The sequence below is a fragment of the Sarcophilus harrisii genome, chromosome 3 (genome assembly GCF_902635505.1).
Source record: "Sarcophilus harrisii chromosome 3, mSarHar1.11, whole genome shotgun sequence".
Lineage (NCBI taxonomy): Eukaryota > Metazoa > Chordata > Mammalia > Dasyuromorphia > Dasyuridae > Sarcophilus > Sarcophilus harrisii.
In genome coordinates, this window is record NC_045428.1 from 556,256,655 (window position 1) to 556,284,062 (window position 27,408).

The following is a 27,408-nucleotide window of genomic DNA, read 5'->3' on the forward strand; positions in this document are numbered from 1 at the left end:
GAGAAGACCCAAGACAAAGAGGACCCTTACCCACCCCCCACCAATCCCACTGTCCCCACCCCCTCCCAGGAACTCTCATCCCCAGGCAGCAAAAAAAAGATGTGGGGATGGGGACCCCTGGGCTTTGGTCCATCCATCCAAGGCTATGCCTCCTGCCACTCTGGTTTAAGGAATCATTCTATTTCCCTACCCCCCCACCCCCCCGGTCCTTGCCTTCGCTGAGGTCTCCCTCAGGAGAAGCCATAGTTTATGTGGCTGGTGATTCTAGAATGGAGGCAGGCCATGGATGGAGGGGCCTGTGGATATGGCCCTTCTCCCTCTCCTCAAGGGGAAGGGGACAGTGCTGAGGATTCTGGACCCAAGACACTTAGTAGTGCCAGCTAGCTCCCCCCCCCCCCACCCTGCCCCATCCTATCCCACCCTGACATTCCCCACTCCCTAGTGACTGACGCCTGCTCCTTAAAGCCTTCCCATCCCATTGGGATGGTCCCAGACCCCACTTCAATCTTGGGCCTCAGGGAGTAGGGCTGGGCTGTGGATCTCCTCCTCCTCTCGGAAGTAAGCTGGTTTCCCCTGTGAACTGGGTGACTGCTGAGCCTTCAGAGGGCAGGAGGCCACCATGTGACTGATGCTTTGGCAGAAATGGCATTTCTTGGGCTGGGGTGGCAGCTTGCACTCCTTGGCGTGATGATCCAACCCTCCACAGTTGTAGCACCTGTGGCGTGCGAAAGGAGAAGTCATACATCTGGACAGCGACAGATTTGCCTACTCTAGCATAGCATGAGCCCTCACAGAGCAGCTACTTCCTAGCAAAATGACCCTCGCCCCAAGACACACAAAAGACATTAATCTTCTGGAGCGTTAGAGCACACTGGAGCATTTTTTCCACCAGTTAAAAAAAAAAAAAAAAAAAAGTCTTCATTTTCTCGCTCTTTAACATGGTGTCAAATCTGCTAGAGAAGCAGAACCATGTAATAACATCCTCCAATTTATCTAGCCCACGCTGCCAGATATACCTTAATTTAACCTCCCTCCATCTCAGTTTCTTCATTTGTAAGAGAAGATGACAATAATACTGAGCCCCAAAGATCGTGGTGAGAATCAGAGGGATAACCTGTAAAAATCCTTGCAAACTTTAAAGAACTAGATAAGTACCACTTATTATTATCATTACAAGAGTATCTATAAAATACTATGCATAAAATGTTAGCAAAGCACTTTACAAATATTATTTCATTTGATCCTCATAATCACTCTGTAAAAGAGGGAATATTATTATCTTTATCATCCTCTATGAGGAAACTAAGATTAATTGACTTTTTCAGGGTCACACAGCTAGTGAACGTCTCAGGCAGGATTTCAATGCTTTCCCAACTCTGGACTCAGCCCTTTGCTTACTCCATCACTTTTCTATTGCCTACCTTATCATATCTAAACTTCTGGCATTCAAGACTTTCTATGCAACCTGTTTCTAACCTTTGTTTCCAATTTTGTTTTCTTTTGCATAACTTGTGCTTCAGTCTAATATGACTTTTTAAAACATTTTTTATTATAGCCTTTTATTTACAAGATATATGCATGGGTAATTTTTCAGCATCGACAATTGCAAAACCTTTTGTTCCAATTTTTCCCCTCCTTCCCCCTACCCCCTCTCCTAGATGGCAGGTTGACCAATACATGTTAAATATGTTAAAATATGTGTTAAATACAATATATGTATACATATTTATAGTTATCTTATACTCCACAAGAAGAATCGGACTTTGAAATTGTATACTAGTACAATTAACCTGTGAAGGAAATCAAAAATTCAGGCGGACAAAAATAGAGGGATTGGGAATCTATGTAGTGGTTCTTAGTCATCTCCCAGAGGTCTTTTGCTGGGTGTAGCTAAAACTACTTCTACCAACACATTCTGGGCTTTTTAATTCCCTACCCGTCCCCAATGTTATTGTAATATACTTGGAACTCTGTCTACACTCATCACCACCTGCTGAAATTGTCCCCATCCTTTAAAGACTCCCTCCTATTGTCATGAAGCTTTCCCTTATCTCAGTCAAAAGTGAGCTTAGCGAGATATAACAGAAGGAATATTCAGTCTAAGGTGAGACAACATGGGTTTGGTGCTCAGCTTTAATATTTGCTACCTATTTAACAAGGAGCAAATAACCATTTCTCTTTCTGGGGCACAGTTTCCTCATCTGCAAAATTAAATTGGACCAGATCAGGGGTTCTTGGCCTTTTTAGTGTCAAGAACCTCTACTTCTCACACCGACCCCAGTCTGGTGAAGCCCATCGATCCCTTTCTAGGAATAATGTTTTTAATTAGAAAAATAAAACACAGAATTGCAAAGGAGACAATATATAATGAACTTATTATAAAATATTTTGTTTAAAACCTCTTTTGGATCCCAGGTTAAATAGTCTTATGAATAGATGATCTACTGTAAATGATTTCTATGAAGCATTCAAGATGACTATGGTCTTAAGCAAACTACAGATCAAAAAAGTAGGCTATTAGGGGCAGCTAGGTGGCGCAGTGGATAGAGCACCAACCCCGAAGTCAAGAGGACCTGAGTTTAAATCTGACCTCAGACACTTAATACTTCCTAGCTATGTGACCCTGGGTGAGTCACTTAACTCCAATTGCCTCAGCCCCCCCAAAAATACTTAATTAAAAATTTGTTTTTAAAAAGAATATAAGCTATTTACTAACTTGAATTATGATTGTCAGTTCATTTTGGGAGAAGAGGGTTCCCCTATAGGATAATTCTTACATTAACCTGGGAGAAATCTTAGCATGTTCAAATCTTTTAAGATTTAAAATCATCTCTTCCAATACCCTCTCTTGACAGGTGAAGAAACCAAGATCCATAGTAGGGAATTCAATTGACCAAATGAAATTGGTGGTTCCATGGGTTCAGGTTTTTCTTGAGTGGAGATGGAAGGGTGGATAGTACAGACCAAACTCAACTTCCCAAATCTTCCCAATAAGTATACTAGTTAGGATTCGACTGCTAGAGTTCATAAGGATCTCAAAACCTATCACACATATAAGATTGAGCTTGAAAGAGGTAAAGGCCACAAAACTGGTCAGCTGCAAAGTCTACTTCAACTGAGATCTTCTAACCCTAAGTCAATTTTGTTTGCTATCCCTAGGGCAAGTGGCTGCATTCATACCTTTCAGCCCTTCCCCACTTATTTCCATCCAAATCCCATCACCAAAACCCCACTTCCCTCTCCCACAACACCTTCCTTTCCTTTTTTCTATTTCTCCTTGAGATGTTGAGGCTGATAATCTAAATATGGGAGACATGAAGTCTCCCTGTTCTAGAGAAAGCTTTTCTGTAAGTATTGTGAGACCTGAACTGATCAGAGCAAAAGAGCTATCCTAGTTAGGATGGGGTCAGGGGAGTGTATTCAAAGATTCCTTCTTCCATCCACCTCTCATGGGAGGAAGCAATAGGATAAGGTGTCAAATCTCTACCTCAGGAAGAGTTAGGGAAAGAGGGCCTCTCCAAGCCCTAGAAAGGTAAGGAACAACCATTAGGAGGAGGGACTCAAAAGGGAAAAAGGACTTTTGCCTTCCTCCATGGCCATTTCTGAATGTGCCCCCTATAGCCTCAGCCCAGCCTTGACCATCATCATACCTGTCTCCTTTGGATCTGCGTTTCTGAAGCGTTTTCCCCTTGGGCCGTCTCTCACTTCCAAGACAGAATACACCACCAGGCCCTGTCACCCGGATTGATTCAAGGCCCTTTGCTGACTTCTTAAAGGTGAACTCCACAGCTTCCCCTTCCTTCAGGCTGCGGAACCCTTCCATATGTAGCTTACTCTAAGGGATAAAAAGACATTGAAGGCTTTAGATCATTTGTACTGCGACCTTTGCAACTCCAGCACCAAGGATAGTGCCTTGCATAGCAGAGACACTGATTTATACACATTTGTTAAAGGAAGGAACGTATTTAACCAAGAAGGTAAGAGAAAACCGTGGCACTGTAGGAATTCATCCTTGTTCCCAATGGAATTGGTGAAACAGGAGGAGTTGGAGAAGTGCACCTGGGGAATAAACCAGATCCTTTGGGACAGAGCTGCAGGTACTGCAGATACTAACAATGTAAAGATCATATATGTTATGGATAGATGCATATGTATACACCATGTTTGAGAAGTAGTATATTTTCTACTTCTTTTAGCACCAGCATTTGCCTGATGCTATTATGAAGCACAGAAGACTAGTAGTCAAAGAATCACAGTTATAAGTATAGAAGGTGGGGGGAAGATGGAAAGCATCACCCAAAATAATAAGCAGAAGAGATCTCATTAAAAATGGGATGATAGGAAAAGGAGGTGTGTCATGTCACATGTCCAAAGTTTGGACTTGAACCCAGCTCTTCCTGACTAACAGATAGGGACTGAGAGAGAAATGATGAGTCAAGAATTTGAGGGCTTCCCTGGAAACCCAACAGATTAAAAAGATCTTGAGGAAGGTTTCCAGAAAGGTTGATCTCTGCATCAAGAGGCAGAGAAGGCCTCCACATCCCACAGATTATAAAGGTGAAATCAGAGTGATCAAAGTTGTCTCTAGTGGATAGAATGTTGGGTCTGTAGACAGGAAGAACCTGAGTTTAAATCCAGCCTCAGTCACTCACTGATGGTGAGAACCTGGGCAAGTCACTTAACTGCTGACTGCCTCAGTTTCCTCATCTGTATAATGGGGATAATACTAACACTTACTCTGAAGATTGTTGTGAAGATCAAACAATCTAATAATGATAAATGCTTATCATAGCACATAGTAAGCACCATACAAATGTTAATTATGTGTATACATCAGTTTTGGTGTGTGTGTGTGTGTGTGTGGGTGTGTGTGTGTGTTTGCGAGACTTGTGACTTCATTAATATAGGGAATTCCAGGTCAGGAAACTACATCTATCAATGCAAATCATCAGCTGTTTGGCAACTTAAAGAATTTAGAGAACTGGCTCTGGCACAGAAACTAAATAACTTGAACTTGCCCAAGGTGACACAGCCACTGTGTGTTACAGGCAGTACTTGAATGAGTCCAGGTCTCCTGTCTCCAAGGACAATTTGATAACAACTCTTTATGCTGTCTCTATAAAACTGTATATGGATATGTCCATGTGCACAAGAGTACCATAAGTGGATGGGGTTGATATTGGTCCTGAAATTTCACTGGTATAAGGAAATCCAGATCAGTTAAGTTTTTCTACTGATGCAGATCAGTAGCCTCTCTACAACTAGAGAATTGGCTGGCATACTGAGAGATGAAGAAATTTGTCCAGGATTACAAGCAAGGAAATCATAAAAAAATCTTATGTCTAATATAAAAGAAAAAGTGCTAGAACAACAGTCAGGAAAAACTGAGTTCAAATGCTACCTCTGATACTTATTGGTTATGTGACTTCTCAGCCTCTGTATTTATCTGTAAAATGGGTATAAAGATACCTATCTCATAGGCTTTCCATGAACCTTAAATAATGCAAGTAATAGGACTTTCAAACTTAAAAAAAGCCTTTAAAATTTATAAATGTCAATTCGGAGCCTGCAGGGGGCACATGCTCAATCTATGAAGAATAAAATCAATCCCTTGACATAGAGCTAGATTTAGAAACTTCATGGATGTTTTCTCCTTCCTTCAGAGAATCTGGAATTTGAATCCCACCTTGGTCACTACCTACATGACACCTCCTCTTCTTAGTAAACAGATTCCTCAAATGTAAAATGAGGATTGAATGAGATGATCTCCAAGGAACTTCTATTTCAAAATCTATCTTCCTATCAACTACTAACTCAAAATCACAACTCATGGTTACAGGTACAAAATCATCTGGAGATAGTCTTTCTGTAGATACAGAGTTGGGGGCAGACAACATGTCCTCATTGTTGACTCCCTACCTGTTACTCCATATACAGAACAGTTCATGTTCACTTTGGGAGGATGGGATGAGGCATGTGACACACAGGACAGCTCATGTGTCACATGCCTCATCCCACCCTCCCAAAGTCGCATAGACAGTCACAAAATACATCTTGGCTATTATGCTCATGTAAGGTATCTCTTCAGCAACTCTTGAGCAAGTTAAGAGGCAGTGTGTCCTAACAGAAAAAATGCTAAACTTAGTTGTCAGTTATCTTCTGTGGTTTCCAATTGCTGATAGGATAAAACCCTTAACCTGGAATTCAAGGCCTTCATAACCTGGCTCCACCTTACCTCTTCAGCATTACTGTCCATTATCCAGAAATCACCTTAGTTGCATACATTCAGACCATCTCTGTTCTTTTCTTAAACTTTCCCTTGCTCCTTCTTCCCGCTCTTCAATTCGGCCTGTAGAAATCCTCTTTTTTGGAGGTCCAGCTCAGGTTTGATCTCTTCCAAGGGACCTTTTCCTAACCTTTCTCCATGAATGTTCCCTCCTTTCTCAGCATTCAAAGAAATGACTCAAGTTTTTTACTGACTCTTTTACTGACCTGGATTTTAGTTTTAGTTCTGTTAACAGCTGGTCTTAAGGAAGTTTTCCTCAAGCAGCAACTTCATCTGTAAAATGGGGCTAGCTACTCAGCTACTTCATCTTAGAAGACTGATGAGAAAGAACTACATATGCATTGCAAACTGCTAAAGAAAATATGAACTCCTCTTCTTACTACTTGTTTTTCTTTTTTGCTTCCTTGACTAGAGAGTCGGGATCTCAGGGAAAACTGTTAAGAGGGGTAAGAGTAGCTGAGACCCCAAGTCAAGGTAAGTCCTTCAGGGTTTAGGAGATTGGAGAAGATTCTGAATTCATTGTATATATATTTACATGAATACATATGGGGTTATGAAGAGTCAGACATGACTGAAATAACCAAACACCTATATATATATGTGTGTATGGTATACACATACACATATCATGTATGGATGGATGGATGCACGGACAGACAGCTGGATGGAGTAGGGAAGCCAGAATCCTCATTCTATTTTCCCTGTAGTTCCCTTCCCCCCACCTACACATTTAGACACCCAGGAATTAACTTGCTCTTCTTCACGTTTCTTTCCCTTTTGACATTCTGCCCTCTCTCACTGATCAGTGTGTTAATTGAAGTTTTCCCTCTGAGCCCCTTCCCAAGAGATTGTGGTTGACTTGTTTGGGGATGGGGAAAAGCCCCATTATCCTCAGCCCTTACTCTAATCCCTCCCCACCCCCAAGCTCAGAGCCTTTTGTCCCTTCCTAGTTGCAGAATATCCAGGTTTCTTCTACCAAGCCTGGGCCCCTGGGCTATACAGCTCACACATACCTTTTGTCTCATATCTTCCCTAGGAAATCAGTAGGCAGAAAAAAATAAAATCAAACATAAGATGGCCACACTAGAGCCCTATCTGGATTCTTTTGCATTTCTTCTGATCACCCTCCTTGAGTTCCTCTATCTTCTTGTCCCCTTTTCTTTCTTTCTCAAAAATTTTCAATAGTATTTTATTTTTCCAAATACATGTAAAGATAGTTTTCCACATTAATTCTTGTAAGACTTTGTGTTCCAAATATTTCTCTCTTCTTCTCTTACCTCTCCTCTCCCCAAGACAGCAAAAAATCTGATGTAGGTTAAATATACACAATTCTTTTAAGCATTTTCATATTTGTCAAGTTGCCCAAGAAAAATCAACCAAAAGGGGGAAAGAAAAAAAAAAGCACAAACAAATGAACAAAAAAAGAATGACAATACTATGCTTTGATCTACATTTAGTCTCCATAGTTCTCTCTCTGGATGTGGATGGCTCTTTCCACCCCAAATCTGTTGGAATTGTCTTGGGTCACCACATTGTTGAGAAGAGCCAATTCCATCACAGTTGATCGTCACACAATTTTGTTGTTTCTATGTACAGCATTCTCTTGTTTCTGCTTACTTCACTCAGCATCAGTTCACGTAAGTCTTTCCAGACTTTTAGTAAAATCAACCTGCTCATCATTTCTTGTAGAACAATACTATTCCATGACATTCACATACCATAACTTATTCAGCCATTCTCCAATTGATGGGCATCCACTTATTTTCCAGTTCCTTGCCACTACAAAAAGGGTTGCTACAAGCATTTTTACCCATGTAGGTTCTTTTTCCTCTTTTATGATCTCTTTGGGGTACAGACCCAGTAATGGCACTGTTGGATTAAAGGGTATTTAGCCTCTTTTCTTTGAACTTAGTTCCTGAATCTGCTTTTTAGCTGAATGAAGTTTACCTCTCACCCCAACTAATGTCCGGCTTTCAGGATTCTCTAGTCTTTTGCTCCAAGGAAAGAATTGGTATATACTTTTACTCTGTCAATCAATCAATCAGTTAATAAGCACATATTAGCATTGAATTACATACTTATAGCCCTAGAGCTAGGACAGCCCTGGCACTAGATATTTAATACATTTGTGGACTAATACTTATTGACTGATCTTATGAGTTTCTTTCTCTAGGGCTCAGTTTCTTTTGTTGAAAAAGGAGGTTTAATTATGGTTCCTTCTAGCTCTAATATTCCAGGATTCTTTCTACTCTGCAACTTTTCTTCAGTCTAGCCCATTTTCCATCCCTTATCCTCAGAATGCTCTTTCTTAACCACAAGAGAACAGATGATAAAATCCCCTGCCCTGAATAAGGGATATCTCCATTGGGGGAACCATGAGAAAAATAATGAACAGCAAAAAGTCTTCTAGAGGCAGCTATGTGACAAAGTGGATAAAGCATTGTGCCAAGAGGCAGAAAGACCAGAGTTCAAATATGATCTCATATACTTAACAGCTCAACAAGTCATTTATCCTTGTTCTGCTTTACATATTACCCCATCTGTAAAATGGGGATAATGGCAATACTCAACTCCTTGTACCAAAACATTTTACAGATACTAAAATGTATATATAAATGCTAGATATTATTCTAGTCCTAATAGCCTACATTCTTAAATCCTTTCTATGGTCTCACAGCATTTTGTCTATATTCCCCCTATACTCATCATACTTTTATTAGGTATTTGGGTTATTTATATCTTTGTCTTTTATCTTTTCTCCATGAAACTTGCTACTTACTGTGATTCTGGGCAAATTTTTAACCTATTCCTATCTTAGTTTCCTCATTTGTAAAATGGGGATGGATAATAGCATTAACTTCCCAGAGTTGTTGTGAGGATTAAATGAGGCAATAATTGTAAAGTGTTTAGTCCTTGGCACATAGTAGGTGCTGTAAAAAGTGAGCTATTATTATTGTCATTTTAGAAGTGGAATTACAGGTTCTACATCGAAAGTCAGAACTGAAGCCCAGAGGTGAAAGAATTTGTTCAAGTAAACCAAGAGAAAATAAAAAGCCAAATGGTATTGGGGATAGGGATACTTCTGGCCAGCCTGGAAGCCAGGGCAGTTTGGGTTAAAATGGTTTCTCTGAACTTGGGAACGGAGCAAGCATTTATATAGCACTTACTATGTGCACCAGGCCTGTGCTAAGCACTTGGGTGGCTCACAACCTCTCAGTTGCAGAGAAAGGCATAGGAGCTTTCTCAGCCCCACATAATTCCAGTGACTTTCTTCTATTAATTATTTCCTATCTATCTTACACATAGCTTAATTTGTAGGGGCAGTTAGGTGGGAAAGTGAACAGAGCATAAATAAATACAGTGAATAGAGACTCATATTCCTGAGTTCAAATCCAACCTCAGACACTTACTAGCTGTGTGATGCTGGGCAAGTCACCTATCCTGTTTGCCTCAGTTTCCCCACTTTTAAAATGAACTGGAGAAGGAAATGGTAAACCACACCAGGATCAATATCTTTGCCAAGAAAACTCCAAACTGGGTTGAACACAACTGGACAAATTATTTGTATATATATTTGTTTGCATGTTGTCTTCTGCTGAGCTGTAAGCTTATTAAGAGGCCAGGGATTGTCTTTTGCCTCTATTTGTATCCCATATTTAGCACATTGCCTGGCACATAGGAGATTCTTAATAAGTGCTTTTTGAATTGACTGAGAAAGTGCCAACCTGAATGGACTGAACAGGTTTCCTATTAGGGAGATCCCAATTCCAGTAAAATCACAGATCCTGTCCCTAACATTCTTAGCCCAATCGCAGGTGGGTGACAATACCTACTTACCATCTAATAATATCAACTCTCCTTTCTATAGGACTTTGAGAATTACAAAGCATTTTCCTCACAACTACCAGGTGAGGTGAAGCAATAGAAGTATTATCATTTCCCTGTTACAAAAGACAACTTAAGCTTAGGGAATTAAAATGGCGTGATCCAAGTCAAACAACTATTAAGTGTAAGTTTCAGACTGATGGGATAAATGGACTCCAGCAAAATATCATGTCCTTAGTAGCAACACAGTATTTAAATAAGTCCCATGAGGAGAAAGCTGACTCTAGAATTATCTTGTACTGATATAACTATTCTGTGCTGACACCCACTATTATCATATACAATTTGGAGATTAAGCTACAGACCTCAACTCCATAGGGTATCTTGTACTTACAAAATTAGCAAAGTTAGCACACCTTGCCCTAGGTTATTTCCCTAGGTTAATTGAGACTTAATTATGAACTTTACCCTCCTTATGGCATCACAATAAAGCCTTGACTCCTGGCTTGGAGTCGGTTTGAGCCTCTGAATTCATTTCAGTAACACCCCACTTTTGTGATTTATTGTATGTCATCATCACTTGCTGTAACTCATCAGAACCATAGCTTACTTATTTTTTTACACCACACACCCACCCCAGAACCTAAAAAAAAAAAAAAAAAACGCAGGTTGAAGGAACCAATATATCTTTGAACATTACAAAATCACAGGTCTGGGGCAAAGTCACTCGATTCCTTCCATCTTTAAAAATTCCTCTTGGTCCATTTCTGTTCTCACTGGGGTAATTATCTCTCTTTATTATCTATCTTTCTAAAGTAGTGATTCCCAATCTTTTTTAGACTCCATAACCCTTGGTCTTCAGTCTCCTATTCAACATGAAATGAAATAAAATCATGGGTAGACATTTAAGAAATAGAGAGTCACTATTTCAAATGGAGAAATAGTTATTTATCCACTATTTCCTGTACCCCTTGGACAAGCTTCTTAATGCCCTTGGGACATGGGAACCTCTGGTATAAATCATGGTCCTCCTTTTTTTCCATTTTGCAAAGGCCCCTGTCTGTCCCATCTACCCCTTTTCGTGCTCTAACCAGTTTTCCTAGTCTGGATCACTACATCCTAAAACTCCCAACTCTAAACAGAATCAATTAAGTATTTATGTGGGACCAAGGACCCCAAAAAATGTGGTTCTTGCTCCTAAGTAGCTTATTCTCCAATTAAAAAGACAAATGAAAGATCTGATTTTTTTCTGTCTTGGTGAGTGAACCTTTCTGGACCTCAGTTTCCTCAGCTGTAAAATGAGGTAACTAGATTAAACGACTTTAAAAGGTGCCTAATTACCAGCTCAAATATTTGGTGTTCTAAAGTGAAGTCCCTTTTCCTTTCACATTCTCTTCACATATTCTCAGTTTTAATAACTCTTCCTTTTGCTAACAGTATAAAGACCCTTCCAGTTCTGACAACTTCTATTAACATGATTTAAAAATAAATTTAAAAAAAGAAAAAAAGAACGACGGCAAGAATGAAATTCAGAAACAAGAAACTCTTGTTAATCAGTAGTTATTATCCACCATCACTGCCCTAGGCTTTGAGCTAAACAGAGAGAATGGTGGTCTCCAGGGTTCCCTCCTCCACAGACTGCCCCCCCTCCCAAAACACACATATTTTGAATTCCTCTGTTATCAGATAGGTAATCAGCACATCCCAAAAGGCAGCCTCCTAACTCCTGCATTTGAAAGGAAGGGGCCCAGAATTCCTCCCCCATCCCTCCTCCCCCAACCACACACAAAGCAAGACATTCCCAAGCTGGGCCCTGCCTATCTTTCCTTCTCCCCCCATTCTTCACCCCCCAAAAAGAAAAGGCATGGGGGAGGGGCAAAGGGCTGAGCTTCCCTTCTGTAGGGCCTAGCCAGGAAAACAAAGAACTGACGCTGGTTGGTCCCAGTGGCCAGATTCCAGAAGCAGAGGTGGCAACCCTCCCCCACGCTCCCTAGAATCTGAAAGCTCCCCTTCCTCATCTTTCTCTTTGCATTCTCAGAAGTCCCACTAGACAGAGATGCTGACCAAACTCCCATCCCCCCCTTTACTCTCTAGACTCATATGAAATGAGGGACACACACAGAGCTCCTTATCCCCCCACCCACCCAAGCTTCTGGCTGGTAACAGCTGCATTACATCCAAAGTGGACAGGCAGGACAGGATGCCCCATCTCCGAGGGCTTACCCTAGCTCCCCTTTCACTAATCAGGGCAAGGGGGTGGGGGTGGCTCAGGGAGAAGCTGCCTTCAGATTCATCCTCCCTCCTGCTGCAGTAAAGTCCCAACTTTTAACAACCTGGGAGGAGAGAAGCTGTGAAGGAATCAAAGTCTCCCCAGTGCTTAATAAGTGTTTTTTCATTCATGTATTCCATTTCACATTTGAAGACCCAGGAGCAGGGTGCCTGATTCTCTACAGCCCAGCTGGTCAGAGTATTCTGAAGGACTATCTCTGGAAGCATTCAGGGCTCAGTAGTAGAGACCTCTTGCAAGTAATTTACCCAGATCCTACTTTGTAATCCTTAAAAAACTTGATTTGGTAACTCTTTTCAAGCAGAGTTCTTACTTGGGGACCCCAGATTCTTTGCCAGCAGAACACAAGCTCTGGCAAGGCAGTGCCAGCTGAAAAGCCTTGGATCACCAGCCCAGTGATGTCATGATTCAGATAAGTTTGGATAAGCTCAGGACCAGGTCCATCTGCTGTAGGTTGATGGAATTGTTTAGTCATAATAGAGAGGCTTGAGAGCTGATCCACAAATCCTGAAAATACTAAAGAAAAGTACAATTATCTGTACTAGAGAGTAACACACAGTTATTCTGTGTGTGTGTATGTATGTGTGTATGAGAAAGAGAGAGAGAGAGAGAGAGAGAGAAAGTATCTGAGACTTAGTTAAACGTTGACTCTACTCAATGACCTACCACAATGCTCTGAAAGAAGGTAGTTAATGAATGCTTTTTGAATAGATAAATGTTTGTTGAATGGAAAGGCTGGGGTAGAAAGGCTCCAGTAAAAAGGGACATGGTTTTCAAAGGATGGATCCCTCTCCATATTCTTCAGTCTGTCTCTCCCCTACTCTCCAGTCTCTCTGATACACACCCTAATCCCATCCTGAGCCTTAGGAAGGACAAGAAAACTGACAAATTACCCCCATCCTAACTCCCAGGGAATTTCTGAGACCCCAAACAAGGTTCATTGGTAGACTGAGGTAGCATATTGAGCTCAGAATAATAACTCACATTTCTATACACTCTTCCTTTGTACTCATCCTGTAAAGGGGGTCTTAAGAGTTGTTGTTCCCACGAGAAACTCAAAGCACAGAAGTTAACTGACTCACCACAAGAGAATAGCTTCTATTAAACATCTCTCTTTGCCCTTCCACCCTCCACCCTAGCCCTTTAAAGTTTGCAAATTCCTTTCCATATATTACCGGTATCATCTCCATTTTTAAGGTGGGAAAACTGAGGCAGAGATTAAGTGACTTGACTCAGCGTCCCATGAGGATACCAATAAAGATGAGTCAAGATCCCAAACTGGTATTCTTGGCTCCAAGTTCAATATAGTCTACCGCGAGGCAGCTGTTGTTAAGCTGGCCGAGTCATGTCCGATTCTTCCTGACCCCATTTGGAGTTTTTCTTTACAAAGATACTGGAGTGGCTTGCCATTTCCTTCTCCAGATCATTTTACTGATGAGGAAACTGAAGCATATAGAGTTAAGTGAATTGCTCTGAGTCACACAGCTAGTGTTTGAATCAAATTTGAAATCAGGTCTTCCATAGGATCTACTTGAGTTTCTAGCTCTATCCACTGTAACACCTAATTGAGGCAGTGAGGTGACACGGTAAATGGAGTTTATATTTGAGTCAGAGTGACCTCAGATACCAGCTATGTGACTCTATAGACTATTCACCTAACTCCAGTCTCTGCTTCAATTTTCCCATCTATAAAATTAGGTTGGACTTTATGACCTCTATATGTCAGCTCTCAGCTCTAAAACCTCTGCCTTTTAATTAGAGCCCTCCTCTTCTTACATCTTATATCTTTCACATACTTCATCCAGTGACATTGCCTTCTTTGCTACTCCTCATATAAGATACTCCACCTTCACAATCAAAGGCATTTTCACTGACTGTGTGCCATTTCCAAAATTCTTTCCCTATTCATCTCTGCCTATTAACTTCCTTAAGTCCCAGTTGAAATCCCACTTTCTGCCAGAAGCCTTTCTCAAGCCCCTTTAAAGCTGTTGATAGTCTACAGTTTGTCCTCTATATGTCTCATTTGTAATGTTTGCATTATGTCTCCTTTACCAGACTGTGAGTTACTTGAAATGGTTTTTTTTTTTTTTGCCTCTCTTTTTATAGGGCTTTTCAGATATTAAACAATTAATAAAGTATTAACTGAATGACCATAGGTGCCCAATATCCTGAACTCCCCTAAATCTCCCCCATGAAAAGAAGGGGATGTAATGTATTTCCTTTAATAATCCCTCTGCTAGGTAGAAAATTCACATTTCTCCCTTAAATGCTTGTTGGGCTAGGAGGCAGATTAGGCACATTTTACAAACGTTGAATCCTTAAGACCTAGTATTCGGGTCTTCTGCCTGTCATTTTCCCACTAAGTAATGTTACCCTTACCTCTTCCAAGACAATTCTTTAGAAACAGAGGAGGTGGAAAGGAAAAACAAGAAATCCCAGTTTCCCCTCTGAATCCTTCTTGTTGACTTAACTTGACCAGCAGGTGGCGCTGCTGGAATGTCTAAGGAACTCACTGTTCTTTAATACAAGTATTTTCTGGGCTTGTCAGTCCCGGTACTCCTTGGTTTTCAGTCAAACATCCTATACTCCCCTTTTATTAAAAAGGAAAAAAAAAATTCTATCATCTATCATGAATATGCACACAGGGAAAAGCCACAAATCTTCTTCACTAAGAAAGGAAATTAATCTTAAAATTTACTATGTATATGCTCTTGTGAAATAAACCACATTAATCACCTACAATAGGATAAGAGCAACCTACTACATCCTCAGGAGGAGCCGTTAGGCTGAAAGCTCCCAACTTGCATGGGAAGCCATGGAAAGTAGAAAGTAATCACTAACTTTTTGCAGCAACAAAGTATCAGTCTATCAAATGAGAAATCTATAAACATTCTTTGCTACATAGCCAGGCTGCCCAGGAGCAAAAGAGATATATAAGAAACTGCAGGTGATGTAGAAACAAAAGACAGCAAATGGTTCCCTCCACCCATTCTAAGAGAGCTATGACTCCTAAGGAGATTGATCCTATATGGCAGGAGCAGACTGGGGTTAAGTACACCTCCAGTACAGAAGGAACTCGATTATTATCTTCAGCACATGTCCCTTCTCCACAGCCTGCAATTCAGGCAGGTTTTCTTAAACAATGTTCTCCTGTTCCTTTTCTAGGGGCCTTCAAGAGGATTTAGGATTACAGATCTAGGTAGAACCAGAAGAGATTTCAAAGGCCATCTAGAAACTTCAAGAAACTCAGGGAGATTAAGTGATTTATTCATGGTCACACAATAGTAAACATTCTGGAAGGGATTTAACCCATAGCTCCTTTCTCTTCAGAGCCAGTGCTCAGCCCAACAAAACCTACTCTAATTCTGGGAGGCCATGAATGATATGCAACCGAAACAAAGGTGTACTAGGAGTCAAGAATCTTGGGTTCTAGTTTCTCTACTAGCAGGGTGACTCTGGACAGTTCAGTGTCTCTGGACTTCCAATTCCCTATACAACAAAAGCAACAAACATTTATTAAGCATCTAGTGTGTGCTGGTGAGATTTAAAGCTAAGATAATACAGGGACTGTGACCTCTTGGAAATCAGTCTGGTAAGCTATGGTAGACTTTAGTTCCCCCTCCAGCTCTTAATATTCTATGATTTTGTCAACATCATGTGGTATGACCTGCCTGAATTTCCCCTTAAGTTAGATGGCCTACTCCATGAAAATAAGAGTAATTCAATTTCATTACTCAAACCTGGAAGGTAGAGGGTAAAAGTGAAAGCTTCACTACAGAGATAGAGAGACAGAAACAGAGATAAGGGGAATAAAGCAGCATAGCTGGTTCTGTAGTGATTAGAGAGGTTCCTCCTTCCTTCACTTAATTAAAAGAAGGACTATATTCCCAATAGAACATTTTTACCTTACTAACTGGTTCACATTTTGGATAGTTTCCTCTTACCCCTCCATTCCAGGGGTAGAAGACATACCCATCCTCATGCCAGATTAATTCAATAAACATTTACTAAGTACTTAACTAGGTTCTGGGGAATACAAAGACTTTTTTTTTTTTTTTTTTTTAAGGGAAACTAGCTTACATTCCACTATCTCAAGAGATAATTTTTGGCTCCTCTGCAATCTCTCTTCTTTTCTCCCTTCTCCTAAACTACAGGATATCACGTAATGATTTCCAGGGAAGAAATAATCTTCTGGAATATTGGAATGAAAAATTATATGACCAAGTCAACCTTTCTACCGTGTGCACAGCCACCACTGAATCTGAGTTGTCATGGTCTATATCTCTGCACCAGGCTACTTTAGACTCTCCTTCCCAAAAAGAGGCTTCATGATTAGAGTTCAAAGCCAAACTGAAAATTTCTTCTACCTTACTTACTCAGGAAGCTTGCACACTCATATAGGCCCTTGCCCTTAAGCCATGACCATTTACTCATATTACATACATACACACTACATATCACAGCCCTATTACTGGCAGAGTACTATGGGAGATAGAGAGATGAAAGTCTCCCCTTGTCAGAAGACAAGGACTTTGTATTAGGGGTGGAAATAAGACATAGGAATTGGAACCAGAGGTTAGAGATCCTCTCAGCTAACCCCTACATTTTACAGATCAGGAAACTAAGGGGGAAAGGGAGTGATTTGTCCAAGGTCACATGGGGCATACTGAAAGCTAGTGGTAGCACAGGACGCATCCTTGACCAAACAGGGTATAGGTGATCAAAAGACATAAAAAATTAAAAAAAATTGCTTACATAAAACTGAAAACCTTTTACATAAACAAAAGCAACGCAACTAGGCTAAGAGAAAGCTTGAGGGTGAAAAATCTTTGTATTAGTTGTCCAAGATTTATAGAGAATTGACATGAATATGTAAAACAAAGAGCCATTCAATCATTCTCCAGTGGATAAGTAGTCATCGAAGGATGTGATAAGCCATTTTCCAAAATACTATCAACTTTTAACAACCATGTGATAAAGATTGATCCAAATTACTACTACTAAAAAACACAATAGCTCTTACTGGGGTTTTACTTCATATCTAGAAAATTGGCAAAGATGACCAAAAAAAGATAATAATCAAATGTTAGAATGATTATAAAAGGACAAGCATGTATTTAGTAAAATATTGGTGGAGCTTTGAAGTAAATCAACTATTCTGGAAAACAATTTGGAATAAAGTGACTATAACACCCATATCCTTTGACCCAGAGATGCGGCTGCTTTGGAATATGCTCCCAAGTTGCTCTAAGACAGATAGGTTCCACATACAACACCATATTTATAGTAATATTATTTATGATAGCAGAGAACTGAAAACAAGGTGATCACCTATCAATTGGGAAATAGCTAAACAAATTATAGTACGAAAATATAGTAGAATATTATTACATTATAAGAAAAGACAAGTAGAAATAATATATAAAGCAGAAGCTGAGTAAAATAAACAGACATAAGAAAAAACCCAATTATATAAATGATAACAGCATTGTAAACAGAAGTCATCACTACAACTACCACCACAACAAAATCTTGGGATATTGTGCAATTATAATGGCCCTAGAAGAAATGAATTCATGTTCTTCCCTCCCTTTGCTGAGACAACTGTATATATTGTCAGACTTTGTTGCTTAGTTTTGCTGATTTTCTTTTTGCTTCATTCTTCTCTCTTTTTAAAATTATTATTATTATATCAAGATAGATGTTGCTAGAATAGGAGCGCTGGGAGTGGAGTCAGGAAAATCTGAGCTCAAATCTAACTTTGGACATTTACTAGCTGTATGTTTTTGAGTAAGTCACTTAACCTCTACCTCAGTTTCCTCAACTATAAAATGGGGATAATAAATAGCAATTCCATTCACTGGCTTGTTGTGAGATCAAATGCATTAATATTTGTAAAGTACTTATCACAGTATCTGGCACACACTAGGAATTTCATATACAACTTTTAAAAGAAGAAATTACTTAAAATCATCAGCAAATATTATCTTTAATGGGGATAAGCTATAAGCCTTCCCAATGGGACCAGCAGCAAAGCTGGGATGCCAATTATCAGCACTATTATTCAATGTAGTGCTAGAAATGTTAGCTATAGCAACAAGAAAAAGAAATTAAAGGGATAGGCAACGAGGAAACTCTTTGGAGATGATATGATGATGTGCCTAGAGAATCCTAAAGCATCAACTAAAAAAGAAACATCAAAACCCAACCTTGTGCCACATGTCTCTTTTCTAGAGATTAAGGTCAACTTCTACCATTCCCTTTCTATTCTAGTCAGAATTGGAAATAACAGCTTTAATGATTATCCTCCAGGGTTATATGGATCCACCTTATGGACCTCCATCAGGTACCTAGGAAATCACCCACTTCACACTATTACAGTAAAGAGACACAAAGGGTGAGACCCAATCTGCTATGCCCCTTCCAACTCTTGGGCAAAAGGGGCTAGACAATCATGACCCAAGACAATCAAGGTACTATCTAGTGCATCCTTCTGCATCTACACTCCCTATACCTCCAAGTCACAAAACCCCATCATCTTTGCCCACTTAGAACACTTTCTTCAGAATCAGTTGTTGCCCTATAATTCAATTCTCCTAACTTCCTGAGAGTTACCTGTCAACCTACTGCTGGAAAATCATTCCAAAAATAAATGAAGATCCTAGATGGTAAGTGACATATGCCCCAGAATATTCTGCAACGTACTGGCATGGCTGGTGTTGGAACTCTGATCGCTAGGATCTCTTTCTGCTGAGGTTTTGGAGGATTTTTTTTTTTTTTTGGTAAAACTTTTGGGACATCCTGTACTAAGCCTTTAAAGTTTGCAAAACCACTTTCTTCACAGCTACACGGTACTGTATTATTTGCTCCACTTTATATTTCAAGAAACTGAAGCTCAATAACATGTGTCTTATAGGAAGTGGCAGACTACAGTACTCAAATCCAGACACTTCTGACTCTTAGTCAAGTGCTATTTCCCCTATAACCAGCTTGTTATTCTTCTCTTAGCTTGGAAATGTCCTCATTTTCTTCATATAGAGGCCAGCATACTCCTTCTCTACATTCTGCATTCTGAGATGAGGAGTATATGTGAGAATGGGTGAGATGGGTAGGAACTCAGATTCCATCAGTTACAAACTATGGAGAGCATTAGCATTTGCTGCCTCAAAGGGCTATCACAAGTGAAACATTGCATTATCACAAACCACCATTATCAGAAAGCACCATAGAAATGAGGGGGATGCTGATCATCAAAGTAATTGACATTCAAAAACTATTTATCTCTTTTGATCTTAACTTGGGAGTCAGATGAGACAGATGTGATGATTCTATAAAACCCTCTCAGAGAATCATACATTCAGAGCAAGAAGGGATCTGGAAAGGCCAGTGAGTATTTTCTGGATGAGAAACTGAGGCACAGAAAAGTCAAGTGATTTGCCTAGCATAACAAGGCCAGTGTTTGAGGCAGTCAGTTTTTCTGACTTCAAGTCCATCAATCTGTACTTATCACTCACTAAGGTTACCTACCTACTTATTGATTACTCTGTAAGCATATTGTATCTGCCAGTTTATACATGTTTCCAGCACCATTAGAACACAAGTTCATTGAGAGGAAGGATTGTTTTTTGCTGTTTCCTTCAAATCACAAGTGATTAGAACAGTGTTTTTATATACAGTAAAAGTTTAATAAATGCTAGATGACTGATCGCCATCAGACTTTCCTCAAAACTTAACCTCAAGAATAAGAGATGAGGGTAGCTAGATGGCACAGTGGATAAGAGAACCAGTCGAAGCCAGGAGATGGTCTGAGTTCATATTTGGCTTCAGACATTTAACATTTACCAGCTGTGTGATTCTGGGCAAGTCACCTAACCCAAATTGTCTCACAAAAAAAGAGTTGAAAGAGAAAAGAATAAGACATGGAAACCCTTAAAATCCATTGTAACTCAGAAAAATGGTTTTATTGCCTCCCTGTTCAGTTATTTCAATAGGGATAGACTAAGGAAGGGTAAGGGCTGACCTGTTTTACTCCTAGAAAGAAGGTCTCAAATTATCACCACATCTTCCTCACCCCCTAAATCTCATTTTCATGGTGCTTTACAAATTCTTCCCTCAAAATCCAACTTAAGGCAGGCAGTATAAGTGCTATCATTTTTTTTTTTTACAGATGAAAACAACTGATGTTTGAACAGAAGCAACTTTAGGCTAAGAATCTGCAGTCCTGGGCCTCAAATCTTAATTCTGTGACTCTGTCCGTTTTTGACTTTAAGTTAATCACTTTTCTTTCCTGGCTTTTAGTTTCTTCATCCATAAAACGAAGGGAAAGCTATTGGTTTCTTGCCCCTGGAGGACTCTGAGCCATAGCTAGATTGATCACTTGTCAGGGGTGTGAGAGGAGGGACTCTTTCTTTGGAGTGTGAATTGGACTGGATTAGATGGCCATCGGAAGCCCTTCCAACTTGAAAATCTGTGACATTGTCTTCTAGATGGCTACTAAGGTCTCTTCATGGCTCTAAATTGTAGGTTCTTTCACTACCCCCAAATAGCATTTTAGGGAAGGTCTTTCTTAGGTCCCTCCATTAGAAGCAGACTGGGCTGGGAAAACAGGAGGGAAATGGCAATGGATTTTTCTTCTTAAGGGGCAATGAAAGAGAATGGCCTGGAAAGAGGACTGCTCTTCATTCCCAGGGGGAGAACTTGGTCAATTGGAAGAGAAAGGAGACTAATTAAGATGCAAATAAGTACCACCCCCATCCCCATTAGAGCCAGGCAGGGAAACTGGCCTGGAACCTAGAAGGCTGGAGGGGTACAAATTGAGGGAGGGGGGCAGAGCAAAGCATCTTCCTCCCATCCATACACAAGCAGGGAGAATAGGAAGTCCCAAAGGGGGGACTACCATAGCTGGTAGCAGTGCCAAAGAAATTCTATTTCCTATGTAAAGAAGAATTGCACATATTTAACATATATTGGATTACTTGCCATCTAGATGAGGGGGTGGGGGAAGGAAGGGAGAAAAAATTTGGAGCATAACGTTTTGCAAAAGTGAATGTTGGAAACTATCTATGTATATGTTTTGAAAACAAAAAGCTTTTAAAAAAAGAAATTCTATTTTCTCATAGTAAAATGCAAGCTTTCAAGAGACACCTTCTGTCTAGATATCCTCCGGATCCAGATTCACAAAGCTTTGTACATAGTAGGGTCTTAATAAATATTTACTGAATTAATTTGAAGGAAGAAGAGCAGTAGGGGTTTTAAACCTAGGATTCATAAAACTGTTTTTTTTTTAATTTTTGATTCAAAAATTTTTATAAGAATTGGTTTTCTTTGCAACTCTATTTTATTTATGCATTTAAAAAATCCTTCTGAAAAGGAGATCTATTGGCTTTACTCAAGGGCTCCAGGACACAGAAGACTGACAAATCCTGTTATAGAGGTTAGAAACTATGAAAGTAGAACACAGCACAATAAATCAGATTTATTTTTTATGTTTTATATATTTTTATGTGCTGCTTTTTATCTCTTTTTAATTCTTTGTTACAAGAATGCTTGTGGGGGGGGGGTGGGAAGAATTATATTAAGATATAAAAGTGATAATCAACCCAAAAGATATTAATAAAATTTTAAATTAAGAAAAATAAGAGGCAAGGAGAAAGTAAAAAGATCAATTGTGGGGAAAGGGAAGGGGTGGAGAAAGGAAAGAGACATAGTAGTTTGTTAGCAGGGACTGGTAAAGAGAGTTGATTAATGTTTTTTTTTTCCTTCTTCCCTTTTCCTCAGAAAAGGGAACTCCCAAGTTCACCTCCTCCTTGCCAGATGCTACCTTCTGGGGTTCCCCACAAACATATGCTTCCTTGTCCCCTAACTGTAAGCCCTCGATGGTACTTCCCTCATACCATGAACTTTAGAAAAGGGACATAAATTCCAGAGAATTTTTCCCTCCTCAGGCCATCAGAAATCAGCTTTGGAAAATCCCAGCTTCTTGGTATTAAGGTACTATAATTCAATTCAACAAATACATCTTAAGCATCTACTTACTATATTACATGCAAGACACTTCAAGTTAACAGGGAAAACATAAAATTGATTTCTGCATGTCAGCTAATAATTTATATTCTACCGGAGCACCAATGGTTAAACATATACACAAACTGGCTAGAAAGATCACTAAAGAGGGAGAATGGGAAATATAGATAGCAAGAGCCACAGTTTGAGAATCAGACAGGATTGCCATTTGAATGCATCTGTCTGCTAAATAATGACTATAAGAGTCTAAAAAATGTGAGATCTTTTCCCTATTTGGGCTTAATTCCCCCTGCCCATCAGTCAACAAGCATTTACTAAGATATTCCTTTGTGTCAGGCAGTATATTAGATGTGATGCAAAGAAAAACAAAATCTGGGTCCCTGCACTCAAAGGGCTCATAATTTAATGGGAGAAACAATAGTCATGAATATATGCAGGTACATGGAAGGTGATGTCAGAGGAAAGGCCCTAGGAAAACAAAAACAGGGAAGAGGAAGGGGAAATGGGAAAAGTCTCCTGTGTACAAGCCTTACGCTGACCCAGTCTACCAAGGGAATGAAGGAGTCGGATTAAATGATCTGGGAGGTCCATTCAATCAATCAATCAGCAAGCATTTATTATGTGCTAACTGGGTGTTAGGCACATAAATTAGATAGAAAATAGAATATGCAAAAAAAAAAAAAAAAAAGTAAATAGGTAATTTCTGGAGGGGAGGCAATCGCAATAGCAGGGAGAATGACAAGAAAGGACTTCCCAGGTAGTTGTAGATAGGTGGAGACACTGGAGTTTTAAAGGAGGCTAGGAAATCTAAGAAGAGAGGAGGGGAGGGAGTGCATTCCAGGTATGGGGGACAGCCAGCTCAAAGGCATGGAGCTGGGTAGGTTTGGAATGTGACTAGTCAGATTAGAATTCAGGTTGTAAAAGGCTTTAAAAGCCAGAGGAGTTCATTTTTGATCTTGGATGTAATTGGAAACTACTGGAGTTCATTCAACAAGGCTAAATCCTGTGATCCTATAACGTGTCTTCTTCCCTTCTACCCAATTCTTGCAGAAAACCTTTTTCAGTCATTTAACAGTAAGTGCAAGTACCTCTCCCTCCATCATCAATCCTTCACAAGAGAGGTAGTTTCAGTATTGGGCAGAGACAACTTGTTTAAGACTATGGGAGATCCAGAGAAGACTCATTCCTGCACATACTACCTTTTCCAAGGGTTAGGTGAGCTAACTGGGAATTCTGGAAACCAGAGGACAAGGAGAATTTATTGTTTTCTTTCCTCTCCCAGGCAGTAGGATCCTGCCTGGTCACCCTCAGAGAAAGCCCTAGCAGCACTGTGTAGACATTAGATGTTCACCACTAGGTCAGTCACTAAGTTCAAATATGGTAAAAATGTACATCATGAGCAGATGGTGCTAAAGAAATAACACTGGACCGGGACTTGTGATAAGTCACTTCGTTTCTGAGTGCTGTTAGACTGGAAGACCTCTCCATTCAAGTTTTTCTATGTCTCTGTATCTCCATCACCTTGAGCAGTCTCTTGATAAATGTATAATTCCTTCCCAGCTCTGACTTTCCCAGCTCTAACACTCCATTCAGCCTTAATTAATGTTTGATTCTATGACGGCATGATTGCAAGATTATATGGTTGATGACTCATCAATGTAGTTTAATTAGAGTCAACTAGTGTGGATTCTGGTCTCTGGACACAGAGCCCCACCTGCTCCCCCAACCCTAACTCTTCCCCTAAAGAATGAGGGAAGAAGTGAAAAATCAGTGCAAAAGTCCAAGAATTCAAGAGGAAAACCACTTTATCCCCTCCCTGGTTCAGTAGCCTTGAGGAAGGTGGGGGGAAGACTGGAGTTGAGTTTAACTGACTCCTTCATTGCAGCCTCACAAAGTTGGGGAAGCTGCCCAGTTAGTCTCCAGTCCTACAGAGATTTTAATCTCTTTGTGATCAGATAAAGGGGAGAGAGGGGGAGCATTGCCTCCCTGCTGGGGAGGGCCATTCAAAGCTGGTTCCTGTAATAAAGTGATTTAATAGATCTAAAGAGGCCAATTCCCTTCTTTCTCCCACAATTACTTCCTGTGGGTTATTCACATATGTAAATGAGGCAGGAAGGGGGGCAAAGGAGAAAATTTTAAACTAGAGGTCTGGTTGGGGAGGGGATGTATGGGAGTAGAGTAGGGACTAATAATCACTTTGAAATCCCCATCTACCAAAGTCCCCCTAAACCTCCATTGACCAACATGTCTTCTCCCCCCATCTCATCATTTCTCCCTTTCCCTAAGTCACTGCTCTCCAACCTCTCCTCTCCTCTAACTACTGATCTCCACACCACTCCCCAGATCGTTATTCTTTAGGCTTCCTCCTCTTCAGTCAAAACTGGCTTTCCTCTCGTTCGCAATGGTTTTGGGGGATGCAGTCTGCCAGGATCCTTCCTTATCCCCACAATCTCCTCCCCTTCCAGCTGCATTCCTGGCCATCTTTTTAATCACAATTCAAATACCACTCTCTATGATGCTTGACTAAGATCTGGTGTGCTTCTGGAATGCATTTTGACCCAAAACTATACAGGGTACATCATCTCCCTCACATTGGACTTTAAGCTCCTTGAGGACTGTCTCTTCCTTAACATTTAGAGTAGTGCTTGAAGTGTCCCAAAGTAGGCAAGTGCAGAAAAGTCATGTCTCAAAATTCAAACCCTAGTTAAACTCAAAAACCCTAGGCAATAATCAAACCTGCAGAACTTTAGTTATCTCACATTCACAGTCCTCCTGAAAATTGGCTGTTTGTGATGGCAAGCTAAGCCCATTCTCTCTCCCAATCTTCCCCTCCCCCAAATAGTCCCCAACTCCCCCCTCCTTGGGCTCCAATTCTCAATCCCTTTCATTCCCCCCCCTCCCCACCTCTAAACCAAAGGCATAGAGAAAAGATCTCAGTCCTTCAAAAGCAACCCCTAAATCTTTGGGCCAGATAGGGTGATAGTGACAGGGGGGAGGGGAGAGAAGATCCTAAGTGTGAGCCCAGAATTAAGGTCTAGGTTGCACCCCTTCTCACTGGCTCAAATGCAATCCTGGGGCACTTCCCTGTAAAAAAGAGATAAAGAACCCAGGACAGGACAATTTAGCTTGGGGGGGGAGGGCAGATGAGAGATCTCTACATTCCCTATCCCTCTATCTAGGCCTGAGGGAGGCTGCAGACAGACTAGACAAATCAAGGGTAGGGCGGATGAGTGAAAGGGTGGGGGAGGTCCAGGAGTCCCAGGCCCCTTCTGTTTGTGTCTTGGAATGTTAGGGCAGCAATTTGAGAGCCGTCTGGGGCCATAAATGCCAAGTCTGGAAGAATAGATCCAGAGCCTAGACTGCCCTCCCTCCCCCTAGCCCTGCCGAGCTGGGGCGACACTGAATTTCACCCCCACCGAGCTGAGCTGCTTGCTTTCACTGAGAACTTGGGGTTGCTCCCGCCTGGAAGAACAGCCCCAGCCACTGGCTCTAGGCGAATGTCTCTTTCTTGGTCAGTTCCAAATGCAAGAAGCATCTGAGTCAATGAGTTTGGAGGCTTGGGGCGTGTGCGCAGAGCTTCTACCAGGGGAGGAGGGAGAAGAGTGGACATAATCAGCGTTAAGTCTCCTTTTCCCTTCTGCGATCCCTCGCTGCAAATCACAGGTTTGTCATTTCCACAGCTCTAGTGGATGGCACCCAGGGATGGAGAAATCCAGCTGTTTTAAATCTCTAACTCCCCCAGAAGCTCTCCTTCTCGGCCAACTCCGATTAAACATTGGTAGACAAATCCTATAGCCTAGTGCCTGCCAGTCACTATAAGTGTTTCCCCCAGCGATCCCCCTTCCCCCAAAAACTCTTTTGACCTGCTAGCTCACAGCTCACCACCACCACCTCCCACCAGGCTGGACAAAACCACCTCAATTTTTGCCACATGGGGTCACCTCCCTGGCCCCTGCTTCCCCCCCCCCCCCTCCGAGAAAGAGATATAACGTACACGTGGTGAGTCGGAAAAGGAAAAGGGAAGCTCTGAGGGGTCCAGGCTGGAGGGAAGAGATGTGATAGGATTAATTAAGGGGCTCACACCATGTCCATTGGAAGAGCACTTTGGGGGCGAGGCGTGAACAGTAGGGAGATTCTCAAAGGAGAGGAGGCAAAATTGGGGGTCTCTCCCTTTGGTCTTGCTGAGAAGGCACTGGGGGCGCGGCGATATTCTCGAAGGGGGATCAGAACACCTCTCACCTGGTGCACAAAGACGTCCACAGGCGGGTCGAGCGCTACGCCCGCGCGGGCGGTCATGGACAGGAAACCGAAGCCCATGCGCACATTAAACCACTTACAGATGCCGGCGCCGTGGAGCGGCTGCGGCTCTTCGCCAGCCCGGGCCGAGTCCCCGGTAGCCGCCTCCTCTGCTGCCTTTGCGCAGCTACCTGGGTGGGGAAAGGGGCCACAGCAACAGCTCAGCTCAGCTCGGCTCAGCCCCAGAGCCCGCGCCCCACCTCCCCTGCAACCTGGACCCTTCTAGGCGGCGTGTGGGAACCCCGGGGTTTGGGGCTTCTAGTCCGGGAGATGGGAGAGCAAGAGAGCTGATTCGAACCATCTACCCCTCTCTTCCCTTCCCTCCCACTGAACACAGCAAGTCACGAAAATCCTAGATGGCCCCCGAAAGTTTCATCTTCCTCCAGTAACTCCGAACTGTCTCCGCGCTTTCTCCGGACGGGCGGACCGGCAAATATCCCGGATCGCTAGGGGATGGATGCCCCTCCTCTCCCCGCTTGCCCCCGCCCCTGCCGGGAAGCGGTAACCCTGGAGCGCGTGCTGGCCGGACTCCTGGGTTCTTGGGTGCCGCTCTAAGTGGGGTGGGCTCTAGGTCCCTCGGGGTGCCCTGTCCTACGTCCCTCTTCCCCTGACCCAAAGATGTTCCCATCCTTGCCCAAGTTCCCAATCGCGAGACCGAACCTGCGAACTGCTGGTTGGATACAGAGCCCAT

General features: G+C 41.5%; 1 protein-coding gene across 1 annotated transcript; it reads right to left on the minus strand.

Annotated features, from left to right (window-relative positions):
- Positions 1-452: 452 nt before the first annotated feature.
- Positions 453-27,408, minus strand: LIN28A (lin-28 homolog A). Its single transcript, XM_031961526.1, has 4 exons — positions 27,378-27,408; positions 26,661-26,848; positions 3,651-3,835; positions 453-715 (listed from the first exon to the last, which is right to left on the minus strand). The coding sequence occupies exons 1-4, from the start codon at positions 27,406-27,408 to the stop codon at positions 502-504; spliced, it is 618 nt and encodes a 205-aa protein (XP_031817386.1). The 3' UTR covers positions 453-501.